The sequence below is a fragment of the Harpia harpyja genome, chromosome 20 (genome assembly GCF_026419915.1).
Source record: "Harpia harpyja isolate bHarHar1 chromosome 20, bHarHar1 primary haplotype, whole genome shotgun sequence".
NCBI lineage: Eukaryota > Metazoa > Chordata > Aves > Accipitriformes > Accipitridae > Harpia > Harpia harpyja.
The window spans coordinates 13128460-13148363 of NC_068959.1; the positions used below are offsets into that span (position 1 = coordinate 13128460).

The following is a 19904-nucleotide window of genomic DNA, read 5'->3' on the forward strand; positions in this document are numbered from 1 at the left end:
ATGAGCAGGGGGGTTGTGCGTAATGAGGATGTATTGGATACTGTGAGACCTGAGCACGATGTAAATGGCATGGAATAATGTGTGGAGAATGTGCTGGTTTTGGCTGGCATAGAGTTAATTTTCTTCATAGTAGCTAGTATGGGGCTATGTTTTGGATTTGTGCTGGAAACAGTGTTGATAATGCCAAGATGTTTTCTTTACTGCTGAGCTTACACAGAGTTAAGGCCTTTTCTGCTTCTCACCCCACCCCACCAGCGAGGAGACTGGGAGTGCACAGGAGGCTGGGGGGGGACACACGGCCGGGACAGCTGACCCCAACTGACCCAAGGGATATTCCAGACCATATGATGTCATGCTCAGCATATAAAGCTGGGGGAAGAAGAAGGAAGGGGGTACGTTCAGAGTGATGGCGTTTGTCTTCCCAAGTAACTGTTACATGTGTGATGGAGCCTTGCTTTCCTGGAGATGGCTGAACACCTGCCTGCCCATGGGAAGTGGTGAATGAATTCCTTGTTTTGCTTTGCTTCCACATGCAGCTTTACCTATTAAACTGTCTTAATCTCAGCCCCAGAGTTTTCTCACTTTTACCCTTCTGATTCTCTCCCCCATCACATCAGGGGGAGTGAGTGAATGGCTGTGTGGTGCTTAGGGTTAAACCACAACAGCAAGGAAGCACTGAGACCATCTGTTTTGAAGGATCATATAGCAAATGCATGCAGTAACATTCACATTTAGTCTGATGTTACTCTTATTTACCCCAACTGTGAAATGGCTTCAGGAAATGTTTCTGTTTGGCTTTTCCTCTTGCATATTAGAAGCAATTCTCATGACTGCAAAATCAAATAACTGCTCTGTCCAAGTCTTGTTTCTCTTTAACCCTCAGCTAACTTCTCACATCATCACTGCTACCTACAGTGAAGACAGCAGGAACATCTATTGGCTAATACCTCATACAATCTACCCACAGTGTGGCACATTACATTCCTGTAAGATTCTTTCAGTACAGAAGAAAAAGCAGGAGAAGGCAGCATACGGCAGGAAAAGAATGACCCAGTGACAGAAATTCATGCAGGATAGATTGAATTTAAGCTGGGCTGCTGAAGGAGAGGAACTGGTGCCACTGATGCTGTTGCTGAACATAGAACAGTTGGTAACAGCTGTGCAAAACAGGGACAGACCCTCTTCTGGGCAATCAGTGTGGATTTTAGATCTGTCAACAGCAGCATCCAAAAAATTTAGATCCCAAAATATGAGGAAAGTAGGCAAGTGAGGTCTCCTCTGAAAAGAAAACAAGAAAAGGGAAACAGTAGTTCATTCAATAGCAGGATTCAAGTCGGGCGCACGCATTTAGTGGCAATAAGAGAAGACTGCAGGAAGGACACAAGAGAGACTGAATTAAGGAATTTGGGCAGGGCAGTTTGATTTAACTGTCATTTAAACTTATGTATAAACAGTCATGAATGGTTAGGTGGTTACAAGATAGACAGCAGAAACCAAAACCACCCTCTTTTTTTTCTTAACAGAAAACCAGTAACTTATCACATAGATCAGTTATACGTGGATCTTTGAAGGTAGTTTGATGGTTCTGTTTCCTTCTCTCTCCACTGCTACATATGAGAAAGTTTAGAGGTTGAGGCACTTGAGGATATCTAAACTAAAAACCAAAGCAAAACAATGAGAAACTAGAGATGCTGAGCAGCCATCAATAAAAATACTGTTCTGGTCTTGATCAAATTTTAAATGAAATGGGACACTGCATTACATATAGCACACTACTGAGGAGTTTACAAAGTTAAGAGGCTGTTGTTTCTTAAACTAATGTTAGAGCCTTGGCTTTGCTTCCTTTTATCCAGGGTGTTGAGGCCTCACATTTAGAGCTGGTAGAAGCTATTTGGACATACATACTACAAGTTTTTATTTGATGTAGGTTTCATAATCTTATTTGTGTAACACAAGTATTATTGAATCAAAGACCTGAGGGAATTAATGCATTCTTTTATGCTTTAAAGAAAAAAGTCTACAACCCACAGACTCTCAATACTTCCCAGTCTCCCAAAGAGATGTTTCTAAGCTTTAATCTTCCGAGACAATGAATACTCTCCATCCCAACTGATGACAAAATTAGGCACTAACTACATATGAAGTGGCTAGCAAAAAAATCATCAACATTTCAAAACTTAAAGCCTCTAAGGGAACAACTTATTAAGTACCCATCTAGCTCCAAACAGAAACTTCAAGCTGAGAAAATCTTCTAAACTCAACACATTTACTGTATCTATAACTCCTCATTAACAATTTATATATCACTTTTCTTGTATCTGCTCCTACCCCATCAACATAATTCTTAGAAAATATCTTAGCATACCCAAACCCCCAACATACCATTATGTTCTTCCAAGAAGAGTCGTTCTCTCCGTATTTGTAAGAAATCTGTGCCTAATGTGTATCACCTTCATCACTGAGTGAGCAGTTAGTATTTTGCTCCTCTCTCCACCGTGGATATCTGATAAAAGTGAATCAAAGGGATTCTGACATACATGGTTCCTCTTACATGTCAGTAGTACATTCCCCAAGGTTTAAATATCTAGTCTCACATTTTTGTGTCTTTTTCACATAGAAATATTCTCTTTTAACAAGGTTAAATGTTGAAGGAATGAGTTCTGTTTTCTGATATGCACATGTCCCTCTTCACCCTGAAAAAGCTCAAGAACATTTTATAAAAACTTTGGGATTAGCATGGCACTAATACTATAAGAATATTTACTTCTTATTGCTAATACTTGCTGTTGTCTGCCTGTTTCACTGAAATGCCACCATACTGTCTGTATCCACACCTGGATGTTACAACTCATATCTGCACTGGCCATATGCTTGGTCATGATACAAACTTTAAATATAGAGGATTCTGGGACTACATGTCTCATCCTTTTAGGGAAGGTGGTCTCAGCTTGGACAATTACATACCTGTTTGCAATAGTATGAAGTTACCAGATCCACAGTGCTCTTGACAGTCATGGAGGTTTAAAAGGCGTGAAATAACTTCTCACTAATTCTTTAATTATGGAAGGATTTATGGAAAAAAACGATGCATGCATTTGTAAAACAAATTTGGTGCTGTGAACTTGAAGTAAGTTCATTCACAGGAGAAAGTACCTCTCTAGTGGCACGTGGACCCTTCTGAATTATATTTACAGTTTCATAAATGGGAAGTCCATCTGCTGCCAAGGTATTTTGGTTGCACTGAGTGGAACTGTCTTGTCTTCCCTGATTATAAGCCACCCAGGGCTGACTTCTGTTGACCTGGCTGATGGAAGCTGTTGTGATTTCCTCCAGCAAGAAAGAGACAGTTTAGCTGCCCAGGGAGCATGTTCAGAATAGCCACGTAACATCCTTTGGTTGCTTGAAAACATGGAGGCATTGCTTGGCTGTTTAATTTCACACAAGTGACAAGGGTTATCCGTTTTTGTCTGTTTGTGGGAGGATTACGGGGAGTCCTTTGTGGCAGAATGTGCTGGTGGCATTGAGAGGTGCGGCCTGCTAACAGTCAGCAATGCACCTCTCCTCTCCTTTAAGAGGGTGGAGAGTCTGTTAAAACAACAGGCCTAAGAGGCTGTGCTACAAGACAGAGTTCAAAAATAAAAACAGCCTCCAGAAATATAATAAATTCTTAGTAAGGTTGTCATGGTTTAACCCCAGCCAGCAACCAAGCACCACGCAGCCACTCACTCACCTCCCTCACAGTGGGATGCGGGAGAGAATCAGAAGGGTAAAAGTGAGAAAACTCTGGGGCTGAGATTAAGACAGTTTAATAGGTAAAGCAAAAGCTGTGCGCACAAGCAAAGCAAAACAAGAAGTTCATTCACTGCTTCCCATTGGCAGGCATGTGTTCAGCCATCTCCAGGAAAGCAAGGCTCCATCACACGTAACTTGGGAAGACAAACGCCATCACTCTGAACGTACCCCCCTTCCTTCTTCTTCCCCCAGCTTTATATGCTGAGCATGACATCATATGGTCTGGAATATCCCTTGGGTCAGCTGGGGTCAGCTGTCCCGGCTGTGTCCCCTCCGAATTCCTTGTGTCCCCCCAGTCTCCTCGCTGGTGGGGTGGGGTGAGAAGCAGAAAAGGCCTTGACTCTGTGTAAGCACTGCTGAGCAGTAAAGAAAACATCTTGGCATTATCAACACTGTTTCCAGCAAAAATCCAAAACATAGCCCCATACCAGCTACCGTGAAGAAAATCAACTCTATCCCAGCCAAAACCAGCACAAAGGTATCTTTCAAAAAATCAAATAGTACAGCATCTCAGTGTCTGCACTTTTTCCTCAGGCAGGCATGGGGTGAAAGGCAATGGGTACAGGGGTGATATTCTGTTATTTCACAGATTTACAAAGGGAGCAAAGGAAACTGTGTCCTCCCTTGAGGTTCTGAATTTTTTTCCTGCTCAGACAGGAAAGCTGCAATAAGCGTTGGATTCAGAAGGGAGCTATAGTTAAATATATGCTTGGAGTTGAGGTTGAGATGTGGAAAGAAATTTGCAGCCCCCTGCTTCAGGTCAGTTATGGTTAGGATTGGGGTAGGGAGCTGAGGGCCTTCAAAGCTGGAATTAAACTGGGGTCCTACTCATTGTGGGAGACAGATGAGAGCTGGGGCCACCGTGAGCTATAATGCAACACTTATTGGGAACGGGGAGGGAACTCACTTGTTTTGTCATTCCCCTGTTTGGAAGGGTGTGAGTCCTTCCCTATCGAAATCATTAAGCCCTCCTGTAAAGTCACACTGAAGCGTAGTCTACGGAAGTAATACAGCTTCAATCCTTGCAATGATGGTGTTGTTCACTGCAGGAGTGAAACCAGCCACCAGAGTGGATACAGCAGCAGAAACAAGCATGTCCTTCTTTTGTTACGCTCTGTGTCACATGAAATCATCTTCCTCCCAGCTGTGCTCAGAAAGGGTAGAGGTGTGCTGGTGGGAGGCCAGCAGCTGCAGATGTGCTGTGCTTCTCCCAGGAGGTGGCACCTCAGTGGCATGGATGGGAAAAAACAGTCTTCCCCATGCCCACGTTCCTCTACCTTCAGGTGCTGCTTCTGGGATATCTGAAAGGAACATGGTCACAGCTTGGCTAAATTAGCATAATGTTTATGTGACATACTTCTCTGTCTAGGGGGGCTGCTGTTCTTTGAGGAATCATTAACCTTTGGGAATGAGATACTAGAACTGTCAGGCTTATGCTGTTGCATTCTGATTTCCTGCTATATCTGAAAATATCTAGGCCTAACAAGGGGAAAGCTGCATAATTAGTGATGCCTGTGACCATCTTGTGCTGGATTTTTAAAATCCAATTAAGAAGGGTGTCGTGGTTTAACCCCAGCCGGTAACTAAGCACCACACAGCTGCTCACTCCCTCCCTCCCCCCAGTAGGATGGGGGAGAGTATTGGCAAAAAAAAAGTAAAACTTGTGGGTTGAGATAAGAACAGTTTAGTAGAACAGAAAGGAAGAAACTAATAATGATAACAGTAGCAATAATAAAATTACAGTAATAATAATAAAAGGATTGGAATATACAAAACAAGTGATGCGCAATGCAATTGCTCACCACCTGCCGACCAATGCCCAGTTAGTTCCTGAGCAGCGATCCCTCCTAGGCCAACTGCCCTCCCCAGTTTCTATACTAGATGGGACGTCACATGATCTGGAACACCCGTTTGGCCAGTTCAGGTCAGCTGTCCTGGCTGTGTCCCTTCCCAACTCCTTGTGCCCCTCCAGCCTTCTTGCTGGCTGGGCATGAGAAGCTGAGAAATCCTTGACTTAGTCTAAACACTACTTAGCAACAACTGAAAACATCAGTGTGTTATCAACATTCTTCTCATACTGAACCCAAAACATAACACTATACCAGCTACTAGGAAGAAAATTAACTCTATCCCAGCCAAAACCAGGACAAAGGGAAAGAAAATTTTTTAGATCTTTTCAGTTTTTAAATATGTATCTCTATATGTTTGTTTGTGTCTCAATAGTTTAAAACACCTCATGTCCCATAGAATTGAAAAAATAGCCCTTTGTGGACAGTTGATAAGTTAATTCATGTAACTCATGGTGTATATAACTTGCATACAAAGCTTTGCTTTACTAGAAATTGTCCAAACTGTCAAAGCTGTAAAACAGAAGTTGAAAAATCTTGTTACATGCTTATGAGTTGTCCAAGGAAAGATAGATGCACAGTTTGGATTCCTATTTGAATTTGATCATGCCTCCTTCTGAGTGATTCCTGAGGAAGATTGTTACTGCCTCAGTTTCCCAATTCCTCAAGGAACTGAATCCCAGAACCCAACTGTTATCAGACTTTAGTTGTTTTGATTATGGTCCATTTATCTTCTGCAAAACAGAGAGGAAATTTTGCTTCTTTAATGATTTTTGCAAGGAAATCTGTAATATTTGAAACTGAGGAAAGGGGAAGAAAGCAGCCAAAAATCTATATATGGAATTTGTTCAGGCTTTAGTCCAAAAAACCAAAAGTCATGAGGTACATTAGCACAAGTAAGGATGGTAAGTTTGAATAATGTTCTCTGAAGAATATCAGAGTTCATTTCATTTCAATTCACTTTAGTATTAGTCTATTTTGTTTTACATTGATGGCTGCCTCAGTTGAATTGGAGAAAAAAAAGTGAGACAATGATTAGAGTTGTCATAGTGATAGATGAAGTATGAAAGCCTAAACAGAACAGAAGAAAACTAGAGATAATGAGCTTCATGCCACAGAGAATGGTTGGAATAGCCTTTTGGGGAAAGATTCCTAGGCAAGTCTGTCTGTCTCATATTTCTTGACAATCATCATGACTTTTGTTTTGTTTTTCATGACAGATACATATTTTGCTCCATGTGGCTTGTTGAACTCAGAAGAGGACCCTCTCTTGTAAGTGAATATGTAGAATCCTATAACCATTTTTTCTTTTAAAAAATCTGTATTTCCTCAGTCCCCAGTTTCTTTTCCTGCTCCTTGGTTAATATACTATATGTGTGTTGATTGTTGCTTTATTACTGAAATACATAGCTTTGGTACTCTGATGTTCTGCATTGTAATTTTTAAAGCTTTGGGGAGAGAGGGCAACATGTCTGTTTAAACAGAGTATGTGGGAGTCTGCATGTTTTGTGCAAAAGTAATGGGATAGCATTCCAATCTCCTTTACTGTTAAAGGTGTCTAATCTGATAGGAAAAAGTATTTTTTCTATCTTTTTCTAAGCTTACATATGATGTGATCAGAGTTAATTTAGCACCGTATCTTGGTTGTTTACCCATTCCGTTAGCACAAGACCTGCTTTCGGTCCTCTCCCATGTATTTTTTTATATTGGAGCCAGGTGAAGAATGTTCCAAAGCAAGAGATTACCATGAAAATGCAAATTCAGTAAAAACTTAAGCTTTCGAGATGCCTTCTTCTTGACACATGGCTGAAAGAAAGAGTGCTAAGTGTTGAGAACTTCATTGGTATTTCAGTGGTGACTTTTTTTTTTACCAGTTCCCTTTGCAGCCACAAGTTACAGAGTCTTATGGAGTATGACCTTATGATTTTAAGATCAAATAGTTGCAAATGTCTTCTGCTTACATTCTCTAAGTTGTGACACTAAGGGCCTGTTTTTTTCCAAATACTTAGTATTATTAAAAGATTCAGAAACACCGAATAACTGTAGTAACTAGAAACACTCAACAAGCATGAGATAACCTTTGAGCTATTTAGTGTAAACAGCCTGAGCAGTATCACACTGGTTTCAGAGCAGGGTTAGAATGCAGCTCTCCAGGCTGACCAGATACTGATACACCATAATGAAGCCAGCTGAATGTGAATTATATTCCATTATAATTCACCAGTCAGTCACCTGGTATTATCTTCAATCCAGAGACGTGGGATTCTGGTCTGTTCTAAAGAATGATTTATGCAATAGCAACTGTAAAGCACAGCTGGCAATTTTTCATCTTGCCCTTGATGTCTTTAAGAAGGTAATTGCTAGTGTAGGAGTTAGGAGTCCTGGATGTTGATTCTGGCTCACCCATACATGTCTGATATGTAACAGGTTGATCAAAGTGGCTACATTCCCCCTCAACAGTTTGCTTTCCAGGTCAATCTCTGAGGTCTTAGGGGCAGGGTCCATTTCTTATATTGAGCATGTGGAGCACCAGTGCTCTTCATCGGCTGTACTTACGTGCTAGAACAATGACAGCAAAACAGTATCAGAAAATGACAGTAACAACAATATCAGAAAATCCAATGCAGGCTTTATGGACAAGTGAAGTAGCTTTATTATAGCACTGGCATTTTCTTTTTCGGGAATCCAACCCATCTGATTTTCAGGCCTGTGTTTCATTACCTCTTGTCATAGAAGTGAAAAAGAAAATGTCGTAAGACCTTACTGTGAAAGCCCTTCCTTCTCCTCCACATATAAATAGATACATCAATGATATACGATTACCTTTACAGTGCAGAGTTTTGAAAACTCTAATCCTCAAAGAGTGCAAGGAGATCTGTTCTATTTTTCCATTCAATGCCAATATCTGGCTAACTCTGTTTTATTTTCTAGCAAACAGGATCTGAGGATGTTTCATCAGCTCACTCAAGCTACGCACAATTTTCCTTCCCCATATTTCTGTGTCATTGCTCCATCACACAAACTTGACTGTCCAGATTGTCCAGCCACTTCAGCATTTTCTTCAGATGTCATTTACAGCAATTTGCAAATCATGTTCTTTGCTCTGGTGTGTGGCAAAAGCTGGTATGCTTCTCAGCGTTATCTGCAGCTATGGGCCAGCACATGATGCTAGCAGGAGCTGATAAAAAGCACAAGCACTCCATGTTGGAAAGTATTGCTCTCCAGCTGCTCTTGTCTACCATTTCATGTCAGAAATTATCAGAAACAAATTAGAGTCCCAGGGGTCTGTGGTAGATGCAGGGGTCTGTGGTGGACTATTTCAGACCTCTAACTTACAGGGCTTTGAATCGGCTTTGTGGATGTGCATTGGCTGTATAGGAAACAGTACCTTAGGTTTGGTCCACAAACACAGTCAGTTAAATATCTCAATAACTAAAGCAGATGGTATGAATATCCACTTAGGCTATAACAAGCCAAGCTGGACAGCAGAAAATACCCCCAAATTGTCTGCTGGATTTTCTGACATCATGATGAAACATCAGAGTTCGGCTTTGTTTTCTCAGTTTGATCTTTGCTTTCTCATTTTGATCTTTCTCCGTCAAGACACATTCAGGGCAAGATGACCTGTTGTGAGAATTCTTTTAGGTTGACTGTCCAGAGCCACAAGCCTTCGAGCTATGAGAAACTTTTACAATCTTACCTTGCTCATTTGCATTCCTACTGCCTAATTGCTGGGACCTGGTTTCTGGATAAACAGAATTCATGATAGTGGTAGCTTTAGTCTGTCTCCTAGGACAGACAGAAGAATTTTCTGCCAATGTCCTCCATTAATCTCTCTCATTCAATACTAAGAGAATTAGATTCCTTACCTTTCTTAGCTTGTCTCTTTTAACAGGAAACAACTCCAGCTGATGAGCAGCAACATTCCATACTGGCAGACTTTTTGCTGCCACTGATTTATCTTTAGTTGCAGTACCAGCCTACATCCTCATGCTTTATACATGTCCTAATCCAAAAGATAATAGTCAGAGCCATCTGACTAGCCTCTTTCACTAGCCCATGCACACAGCCCTTAAGTCTTGCTGTTCTTGTGCCAGAGGTCATGAGCACTTGTGGTTCTAATCAGCAGTTTCTTATTACCTTAATAAACATTTACAATTTATGTCTTTACGAGCAACATATCTAATTAATGCTGGAGGTGCTAATGTGAGCAGTCTAGCTAAAGAAGAAACTAAAAATGCATTGAAAATATCTGAATAGTCTGGTGACCCAATGGAGGATTTTTATTGCAATGCTTTTCTAGTCATCTGTTTTACCTGTAACTTCAAGACATGGCAACTTCACTAAACTCTGGTAGTTTTTTAGAAAATATTTCAACGGTAGGTAATGTCCCTATCTTTGGCCAGAGAAAAATAGAAAAAAACTCTAATGCCAGTTTTCTTCAGTATTTTCATAATATATGCCACCATTCTAGTGTTCTCCATCATTTAGTCACAGAAGTTCATGCTGGGTTGAAAGAGAGTGGGAAGATAACCATATAAACCACTAAAAAAGTCAACATGACTTACTTTGTGTTAGAATTACAAGAATCTCCAGCCTCTTTATTTCATAGAGAAGAGAAGAGAAGAGAAGAGAAGAGAAGAGAAAAATGCCATCTGTACCTAACACCTTATTAGTGTTTCAGTTGGCCTGCAGGATTCTTGAGTACATGGCTTAGCTGAATGCATGGAGTCTTCCCCACCAAGCAATCATGGGAAAAGAAAGAAGGCAGCATGGTCAATGTGTGTTTCACTACAGATTTTTTCAGCTAACAGATGCATCCTTAGGAATTGGCAAAGATTATATTGTTCTGGTTTGTGCACTAAAGTAAGCCTGAGACAATAACGAGGAGAGGGAATGGACAAGTGCTCTCCAGCTTCCTGCTTTAAAATCTTCCCTGAGCTTTATTCTCCTGAAGGTTTCCTCTCATTTTTTCCTAAGATTTGTAGTATTTGTTACATTTCACCTTTAACTTCCCTTGTTGTGATAATGTATTTTACCTTCCATAAAAAATAATCCTCTTTGACTTGAATTCCATTGCTTCTCAGCATTTGATATATTCATCTCCAGTGTTGTCTATCTACCTTCTGTCTTCCCTTTCCCTTTTCGGGGTCAAGGTGGGGGCTAATGGAGAGGAAGAGATGAACACAAGAGATCTTATGGGATGTTAGACTCTAGTCTATATGTGTTGATCTCTCGTAGATTCCTGTATCATGTTAAAACATTGTTCATTGGTTCTATTTGATATTCACCTATCTGCCCATGGTGCTGCCACTGCCACCATCTGAAAATGCTTGAACATGACAACTTTCATCATCTGTGATTTGTTGCATCCATTCTTCACTAATGTAGAAGGAAGGTCTGCTTTCCAAAGCAACCATGAGTGTAAATTACATTTGAAAATGTGCCATTCTGATAACTTGCTTCAACAGTTGGGACAGTCTCATGAAGTAATTATTTTAAACATATCCATCAGAACATAGTTCATAGTAACATAAACTTCCCACAATCAGAAAATGTTAATGATGGAGGGACTAAATAAAGAAATATATGTGATAGAAACCTGGTTACTGTCTGTTGAGGCTCTCTTTTTTCAACTATGAAATGAACATTTGGTTTCATGGAAATGGCCTTTATTAACTAAGCCTTTGTTAACAGAGTGCAAAGATGAAGAATGTAAATGTGATCTGTTCTGCCAGCTTTTCTGGAATAACATCAGTAAGTTGGCATTGTAGGGAACTACAATGCTTGCTCTTAATGAACTGTGTTTTTTCCGTTTCCTGAAGAACATGGCCCCTGGAGATGAGCCCCTCCACCACTTCTCCCTACCCACACCATACATAAAGTCTGAGTTTATTGAGAGAAATACGCCAAGCAGTAACACAGTCTGGGAGGTACCATGAAGAAAGTGACCACAGTCCTCGCTCTAGGAGCTTTATGTTCCTCACATACTTGGGTGATCTGGCAATCAGAGCAGTAGTCAGTCCTTTGACATGTGAAGATGCTAATTAATCCTGCCTTCAGTTACAAAGAGAAGGGGGCTGTGGTCTATGCAGAAACTCTTCATCCATCTTCATTAGTCTCAATGTTTAAGCTTCCAATTTTATCCTGCCACTTGGCTAAGACTGTTGTTCTAAACTGATAACCTCAATAGAATGTCAAAGTGAGTATCTTCTGCTTATGCATCACCTAGAAAACAACATGCCCATTTTCTCCTTTCTGAAAGAAGGGAGTTAAAGCCAAGGTCACAGGTAGCCTCCCATCAGTTTCAGTGGCCTTTGAATGATCCAGAGTGTTGAGCAGGTTTTTGATGTAGTAAGAGCACCACTGTCCCTTAGAAAGGAGTCTGAAGGAGTCTTTATTCCTCCACAGTGAGGAATAAACACCACTCCATCGCAAAAACAGTCCCTAGGCTCCTGTTCTGCTATCTGTGGTTTCATGGGACACACCAGTGACTGGGAAAAGCATATAATAATGTTAAAAAAATCCATCTGGCCAAGATTTACATAACATTCAGTAGCTACTGCTACCCAAGACAGGATCATGGCAGGGCCATGCTAACAATTTCAAAGTAAAGATGATGGTGTTCCAGTGCTCACAGCTGTGTCCTGGCACTGTTTAATTCCTTGGTAAAAAAAAGTAGCCTGTGAAAGACTCTTTCTTTGATTGGTAATCAGCATCACAAAGTCCAACAGCTTCCCTTCCTCTACAGGGAATGAGGGTGATGTTCTCACCTCTGCCAGGAGAAAGAGCACATACTAACACTGGCCCAACAAATCCTCTTGGTCCTTCCATTACAGAATGCAGTCTGCCTGATGCTACAGTGACATTTAGCCAGCAGTGGAATGGCTAGGCTTTTTGCTGTCTTGCCTTCAAAGGCAAGGACATGAGCTTCTTTCCTCATTTTCCATTCTTTTGAAGTACGAGTCTTACTCTAGCCCAAGTACAGTACCAGACAGAAGTGATACCCACATTCCAGTTCCAAAATTTTCTTCATGTGTAAGCCCAGTAAAATCAGTCATTCGCAAGTTTTAATTCTGGGAAAATGCATTCCGTTAACTGACTATTCAAGTGTAAAAGACATAAACTATCTTAATAATGAAGATAATAAGGTTGTAAGAGCAGAACAGAAATTTCTTCAGGTCTGAAAGCTGCCAATTTATCAGACTGAAGAAAATCATTAATGATCACATTTAAATGACAGGATTTAACAGAGACACTGCTATGAAGCTTACACAGTCTTACAATTTACCAGAGTTGTTTCATTTGAAGGAAAAAAAGAGCCACATTGTAGGGTAAATTACAGTAACATGAGGCCATCTAGTGGAAGACAACTTTTGTCTTCCAGGCTTTGTTTCTTTTGCCTCTGGCCCTAGCTCCTGCTCTATGATTATTTTCTGTAACTTGTGAAATCTCATTTGTGAATAATGGATGCAATAAACTTATTCTCTAGAAAGGTCACCACGGACAAAAAAAAAAAGAGTCAACATTTATTTTAATAAACATGCAGACTAAGTAGCTAAACAACATACATGAATCAAAATTGTACAAAGTTAGCAGAAAAATGAGCATTTAAAATTTAGCTACAAAACTGGAAGAGTCAAAGCACTGCCTAGGAAAGCTGAAGCCTTTGGAAAAAAAAAAAAGTATCTGCAAAAGTTTCTGAGTAAATGAAAGAAAACACTTCACCAACAAGGAAAACAGAGGCAATGCCTGCACTGACTTGTGTCCGCTAAGATCAGGTGGCATTGTCAGAAGATTTGAACTTAAACCGTGGAGACAAATATATAATGAAGGGCTCATGTGAAAACCAACTTGCTACAGAAATGGGAATGCTCCTGAGAATCCCGAGGAAGTGCTTTGCAGGGAGGACAGAAGTGTCAATCCCAATACTCTGGAGCAGAGAGAAGCAGCAAATGACAGAGCACAGCTGAAAAGCCTACTTTGTGCCTTGTTCGCCATCATCAGAACAGGCAGGATGAATGAAATTAAGAGATTGTGATACAGCAGTGTAAAGCTGTTCTCAGCACTCTTCTCTGTCATGCAGAATTCATTCAGCATACCCCTGCTTGCTTCATATGTAAGGCACCTCTACTTCTCCTGCAAAGGAAAGGAAGGACATAGACATTGCAGACAGCAAGCATAACTTTATGCATTAAAATCTCTCTGAAGTTCTCAGCTAACAACTTGCTAACAGAGAAGACACTATAAACGTTTGTAGCAGACAAGAAGACATTGATCTGTAAAGAATTTTCTTTTTAAAATTACATATTTTACCCATAAAAAGCAAGGTATTTCTGGTACCACTTTTGAATTCTTATTCTTATGACCTGACTCAGGTCTAGATGCCTTGTTAGCCCCATGTTGCTCATTGGACTCTTCTCTTTACTGTCCGACTTCTACAGTTTCTGCTAGAATAGGAAGTTGCTCACATAAATATCAAGCTTATTTGTTTAGATCAATTGGACCTTATGGTGGGAGAAACAATTCGTCTATAAAGATTAAACAAAGAAGCAGAGGGGTAGCAACCCTGAAAAAAATGATAGCATTTAGGTGGAATGGAAATATCAGATAATTCAGCTAATCTCAGATTTTCGTTTATTCAGGAGTAGTTATGTAGTATTGTACTTACAGGACTGCTTTGCAGAAAGAACATTTGTTGTTATATGTTTTCCCATCAGAGCCACAAAAGGGTTGATAGAGTCTTTCGCAGTAAATAGGTCTTCCTCTCTCTAACCTCTTGTATTCGCTGCAGTCTACCTGCAAATACAGTATCATTTTTATCTGAATCCATCTTTCTCACATTCTCCATTCATGTACAGAAATAATGAATATATTAAATTTTTGGACGAGCCTGTCAGCTGCTCGAGAGCAGCACAGTCAATGGGGCTCCACCACCTATATTAGCTGAGCCTAAGCCTCAAAAAAGAAGTGTCCCTTCTGACAGAGATGTGTCTGGTGCTACCCATGTCAGGTACTGAGCACCTTTAGGGACTTTGCTATCTCTCTGAATAACATTACCGTCACTGGAAAAAACATGGCCCATTTTCCATCTACAGAAAAGTTGAGTCTTAATATTTTTTTTTCTACCTGATTGCAATTGTCAGTAAATTCAGGTGGGATTAGTTCTTAAGGATGCGAAGGGTTTCTGTCTCTTTATTGCACAAGTATCAGCTCTTGACGCTTTTTACGCTGGTGAACAGATCTGCCCAGACAGAATTAAGTGAAGTCCTATTTAAGTATTAGCATGAAAAGAAATTGTTGAAAGGCTCTCATCTGATAGTGGGACTGTATTGATTACAGACTTATATATGAAAATGGGAGTACAAACTAATAGAAGAAATGACTGAAAGTGCTCCTGTCCTGGTTTTGGAGCTCAATCTTCTCCTGTCAAGTGAATGTCATTCCTGGTATTTGACAAGCAAGGAGTTCCTTGTGCAGTGCATATATTCTATTTAATGTGCTGTTTGTCATCCTCAAAAGCCTAGGGTTTGCTTGCCTAGGAAATCACCTGTCCTTATAGGTGCTGTTGTAACTAAAATTGGTGCAGCTCTTTTTGCTGCTAGTCTAGTGACAATTTGAAGCATATCAGTCTTTGGAGAGACATTATGACTGGAGCTTATCCTTTCTGAATATCTAGCCAAAATACGTATTATAAATATATATATTTAAAACAGAACCTAGTCTTGCTGTTCTCTTGTTATGGCCTGTTTTTTTCCCCCTTCATTCCAACTGTTAGTGAAGGACAGGAGTATTACTTCAGCCAAACCCTGGAATTTATTACAGATGATATGATTGGGTTTATGCTAGTCATTGCCCGGGGTTTGCAGGTGGGTGAAGTGAGGAGCTGTATGTGGTCAGCCCCTTCAGCAGCCCAGCCCCTGCTCTGTGGCTCAGCACAGAGTGAGAGGTCTCCACTGACAAAAAGAGTCATTAGCCAATCACTTTTGGGTATTATGGGCTTGAATCCAGTGTCCCATTAAAAAAACCCAACATACGGGATGTTAGTTTACCTAGGTTTTTACTTCATTTGGTCCTTTCCCTCTCCTCCAAAGCCCTGGCTGCTCACACATTTCACTCTGTGGCTGGAAACCAGGAGGCAGCACACCTAGCCCCAATTGCAAAAGCAGGTCAGAGACCTGATATAGCTGACAGGTTTCCACAACATAACCCAGTAGAGGCAGTGGCATGGAAGGGAATCTCTGTAGCTTGTAACTTATAATTTTTAAACTTTTAAAACTTGTGAGAGTTTGGTTGCAACTTGTGAGAGGCAAGGGCCAGCTAATAAAAAAGCTAGAAACTAGATGAATTTGTCCCATATGTGTATGTGTAACAGCTGGCAAAATGGGAAAGACACTTAGTTTGGTATGGAGAGTGGAACATGCTCTTCCTGGAAGAATATTTATGTCTTGGTGTAGTTTTAGGCATCAGAGGCTGTATATGTTGTGCTAGTACGGGACCAGCTGAGTGCGTGTGTGAATTTCCACTCCCAGCTACTGTCCACTGGACTGCAAAAGGGCTTGTCTCCGCTCATCCAAGTAAGGATTTTTGTTGCTTGGTACCTCATTTCTTTCAGAGGTTGACCCCAGGATGGACACTCCAGCATAGTCAGGGAGAAATTAAAATCTCTAGGTACATGATTTAGGACCTGAAAGTCACAAAGAAAGCCTTATAGTGTCATCACCAGATAAATATAAAAAAAAAATAAAAAACCAACTTGATTTCTCTGACTTAAAATTTAGCCTTGCCCAATTTCTTGCCCAGAATGTGTGACAGGTAAAAACATCTGGAAGTTGTTAGGGCAACTGTATGGAAACCACATATCTCAAACTCAGGGATTTCTCTCTGAAATCTCAATACTTTGGCAGCATTTAATTAATGTTTAATGTGTTTTTTTCTGACTTCATGTTGCTGCAAATTATATATTTTTATCCAGAAGTAAAGGATAAAATTACTCACCTCATTCTCTTTGGCAGCATCTGCAGTAGAAACAGAATCACAAAAGATAAAATAAAAAACACAGTTGATAAACATTCAGTTTGTAACTGGGATGATTTCATTAGTACCAGCCCTTCCAGCAATACTAAATCTCTTACCTCCTTGAAAGTAAATACTGACATAGTTTTTCAGTGTTTAATAAGATACAGGTGTCAGAACCTATTTAACAAGTGGACCTTATTGTGTTGTTGTGTTACCTTAGAAATGTATGTTAGCAACTAGAATAGCCTTTGCTGTGGGAGGGAATGGAGACTATTGTTCGTTCCCCTTTTCATCAGAAAAAGATTGAAGACCCAGGAGCCAATATTATGTTCGATAGCTAGTCTGTTTAGGATTAACTAGTTGTTAAGCATGACTGGGTTTTAATTCCCAAGTTTATAAAAAGAAAATTGTGTGTGGCTGTAGGCAAAACACATGGTCCTTTTATACTTTGATTTTCTGTCAATAATAAGGAAAATAGATTCATTAAAATATTATACTAAATATATATAATAATGATAATGCAATTTGGATCATAATACCACTTTAAGAAGTGTTTTCCCTTGGCGGTTGGTATGGATTCTAAACTATTTGGCAGAAGGATTGGCTCCTATTTTGTATACAAATGGCATCTAGTCTGGGAGCCCTGTTCTCAGGTGGGGCTTCAAAAAGCTCCTTCAAAACAATGATAATTACGCCTCCCAGAAAGTAATCAAGTAACATTGGCATGTCTCCATTATGGTGACACATTTGTTACTTTCTTTAGGAATGTATTTTGTTCTTCTCCTGTCCTGTAATCATCATTCTGTGGCTTCCAAGGGATAAAAGTTACCAGGCAGAGGCTTCTGTATAGAAGGAGCAGGAAGAAAATATATTATGATACAAAAGGCAGTACAGCTCTAGCAATTGTCTTTCTGACTCAGTGTAGCTTTTTTTGATCTTTAAAGCCATTAAGCTTACCACTGAAACTTCCTTTCATGGAGCTGTTTACATCTTCTCATCAAATAAAGTTGTCCAAGGTAAAGAAAACTAGCATAAATAATGTTCCATGTCAAGTTTCAGTCTATGTCACCCAAAGTTTGACCGAGTTTTCATTATTCTGGAATCGGGTCAGATTTAACGCACTTCCACAAAAACATGTTATTTTTTCTCTGGTAACCTTTTAGTAGCCACTATGTATTTGGGAGTGAATGCAAAAAAGATGTGACTCAGAAAGTATTGATCCATGAAATTTTAATGCAGACAAGATAAAGTAGAAAGTTCAAGGAGAGGATTTGCTGGAATTCTTATGAAAGCAGTATTTATTTATTTTTCTGCAGTTAATGAACCACTGTTTGAAAGAACAGTTTCCATCAAAAGTGGCCATTTCACTGAAATGGACTTTTTTCATAATAATTTTAATTTTGAGACAATTTTCAAAGTAAACTTTTCAGAGCTATTCAAAATGGAAAAAGATTATTTTGTTTCATAATTTTGGTTTTGTTTTAACTTTTCCATCATTTTGCTTCTTTAACATTCATAATACTATTGAACTGCTGTACTACTAGCAGAGAAGATTTGGACTCTCCTCTTTCTGTTATTCTAAATGTAATTATTTTTCTATCTCTTCCTTTTTTTTATTGCAATGTTTCGTTAAAAAAAACAATTACCAAGTGAAGGCTCAAGAATTTCCTGCCAGCTGCCTATTTTACCATAGAGCAACCTGCACCTCAAAGCTCTCTCCAGCCTGGCAAACTAACATCATAAAGAGGTTATTCACAGCCATGTTATGTGGCCTGTGCATAATCAGCTGTCTCCTGCTTGCTTAGTTTGTCAGGAGAAGGACCTCATCAGGTCCAAGCTCCCTGCTCAGATGTAGTAAAAACCTGCTTTAGTCCTGAGGCTTTACAGTTCACTTTTTAGTTACAATGCAGAGTACAGGTCTGATTCATGCCATCATCAAGGAATAGGTTTCATTTGCTCAAGTTGGCAACTGTAAAGCTGGTGCAATATTGCTTGCTAAATAGTACACAAGCATAAAATTTCACTTGCTTTCTGCCACCCAAGTCCAGCAACTGTTGCTTTACTATCCCAGTAGACTGAGAAGCTTGCAGTGTTTGAACATTAGAAATATAATATATCAGGAAGTAAAAAAGGTTACTCACTTGCTAAGCAAAGAACTACCAGGGTGAAGAGCACAAAGGCGCCTGTTATCTTCATGGCAGACATGGGTTCTTGACTTGTTTCACAGCCGGTCTAAGTAGTGCAGTACACTTAGCTTAAATGTGTATTCATGTATCTGTGAGAGCAGATATATATATGCACGCACAAAGAGCAGGAACCCTGATGATGAAATCCCCCTTGTAGAGAAGGTAATTAGAAGAAGGTGTTGCCCATGGGTAGTATCAATAAGAATGTCTTCTGTACAACATGAAGATCATAAGTACAGGACAAAGATGAGCGTCACAGCATGGATTGTGTTGATAAAGGAGATGTATTGTACTTTAGCTAATCCCCTTGCCTAATTAACTGTTTCATCTCCATTAGCAAGTTCAATGAGTGACTCAGTAAGGTGGTTACTTATTGCTGTTCTGCTATTGCCATATTGACCCTTAGAGCTGAACACAATTACTGGGGAAAGAAATAATTCTTACTGGGTGCATGCCAAAAGATTCATACCAGTAGAGCTGAAATGCTTAATTCCTATTCTCTTGAAATTTTGGAGACCCTTGTCACTAGCTGTGGATAGAGGTGATGCTGGTTGCACTGAGCTTTCAGACTGCTCTGTGGTAGTAGTTGCTGCTTGGAAAAGTCTGTGTTTCACATGAATATCCTCACCTTCACACACAACCCAGAAGATACCCCAGTCTTTCAGTGTTCTTCTGCCTTTAAAGTTCCACTAGTTTAGAGATCAGAAACAATGCTTTGTGACAGGACCAAAGATACTGCATTGCACTGCCTAGTAAAGAGAAGTGATGAGTTCACAACCATTGTGCATCGTGCCGAGTTACTGCCTAGTTTGCAGTCATGGATATATGGAGAAGATCATTCTGTCTGCCCATCTTCTCCTTTGTTGCTATTTCCAACCCAACAGGTATCATATCATGTGAGACTCTTTAAACAAATCCAACATACCAGTGCGTTAGTGACTTAATCAATAGGCATGATTTTCTGGCTTTTATTATATAGACCGGGGGTAGAGTCAGGATGGGAAACTGAGATCTGAGTCTTAATTTTCATAAAGTTCAAAGTAATATGGAGTTTTAAGCC

At 39.9% G+C, this 19904-nt stretch overlaps 1 protein-coding gene across 1 annotated transcript; it reads right to left on the bottom strand.

The window, feature by feature from the left end:
• Positions 1-12434: 12434 nt before the first annotated feature.
• On the bottom strand, positions 12435-19078 carry LOC128134463 (ovomucoid-like). The gene is made up of 4 exons (XM_052772162.1): positions 18800-19078; positions 16638-16657; positions 14311-14438; positions 12435-13778 (listed from the first exon to the last, which is right to left on the bottom strand). The coding sequence occupies exons 1-4, from the start codon at positions 18861-18863 to the stop codon at positions 13733-13735; spliced, it is 258 nt and encodes an 85-aa protein (XP_052628122.1). The 5' UTR covers positions 18864-19078; the 3' UTR covers positions 12435-13732.
• Positions 19079-19904: the final 826 nt, after the last annotated feature.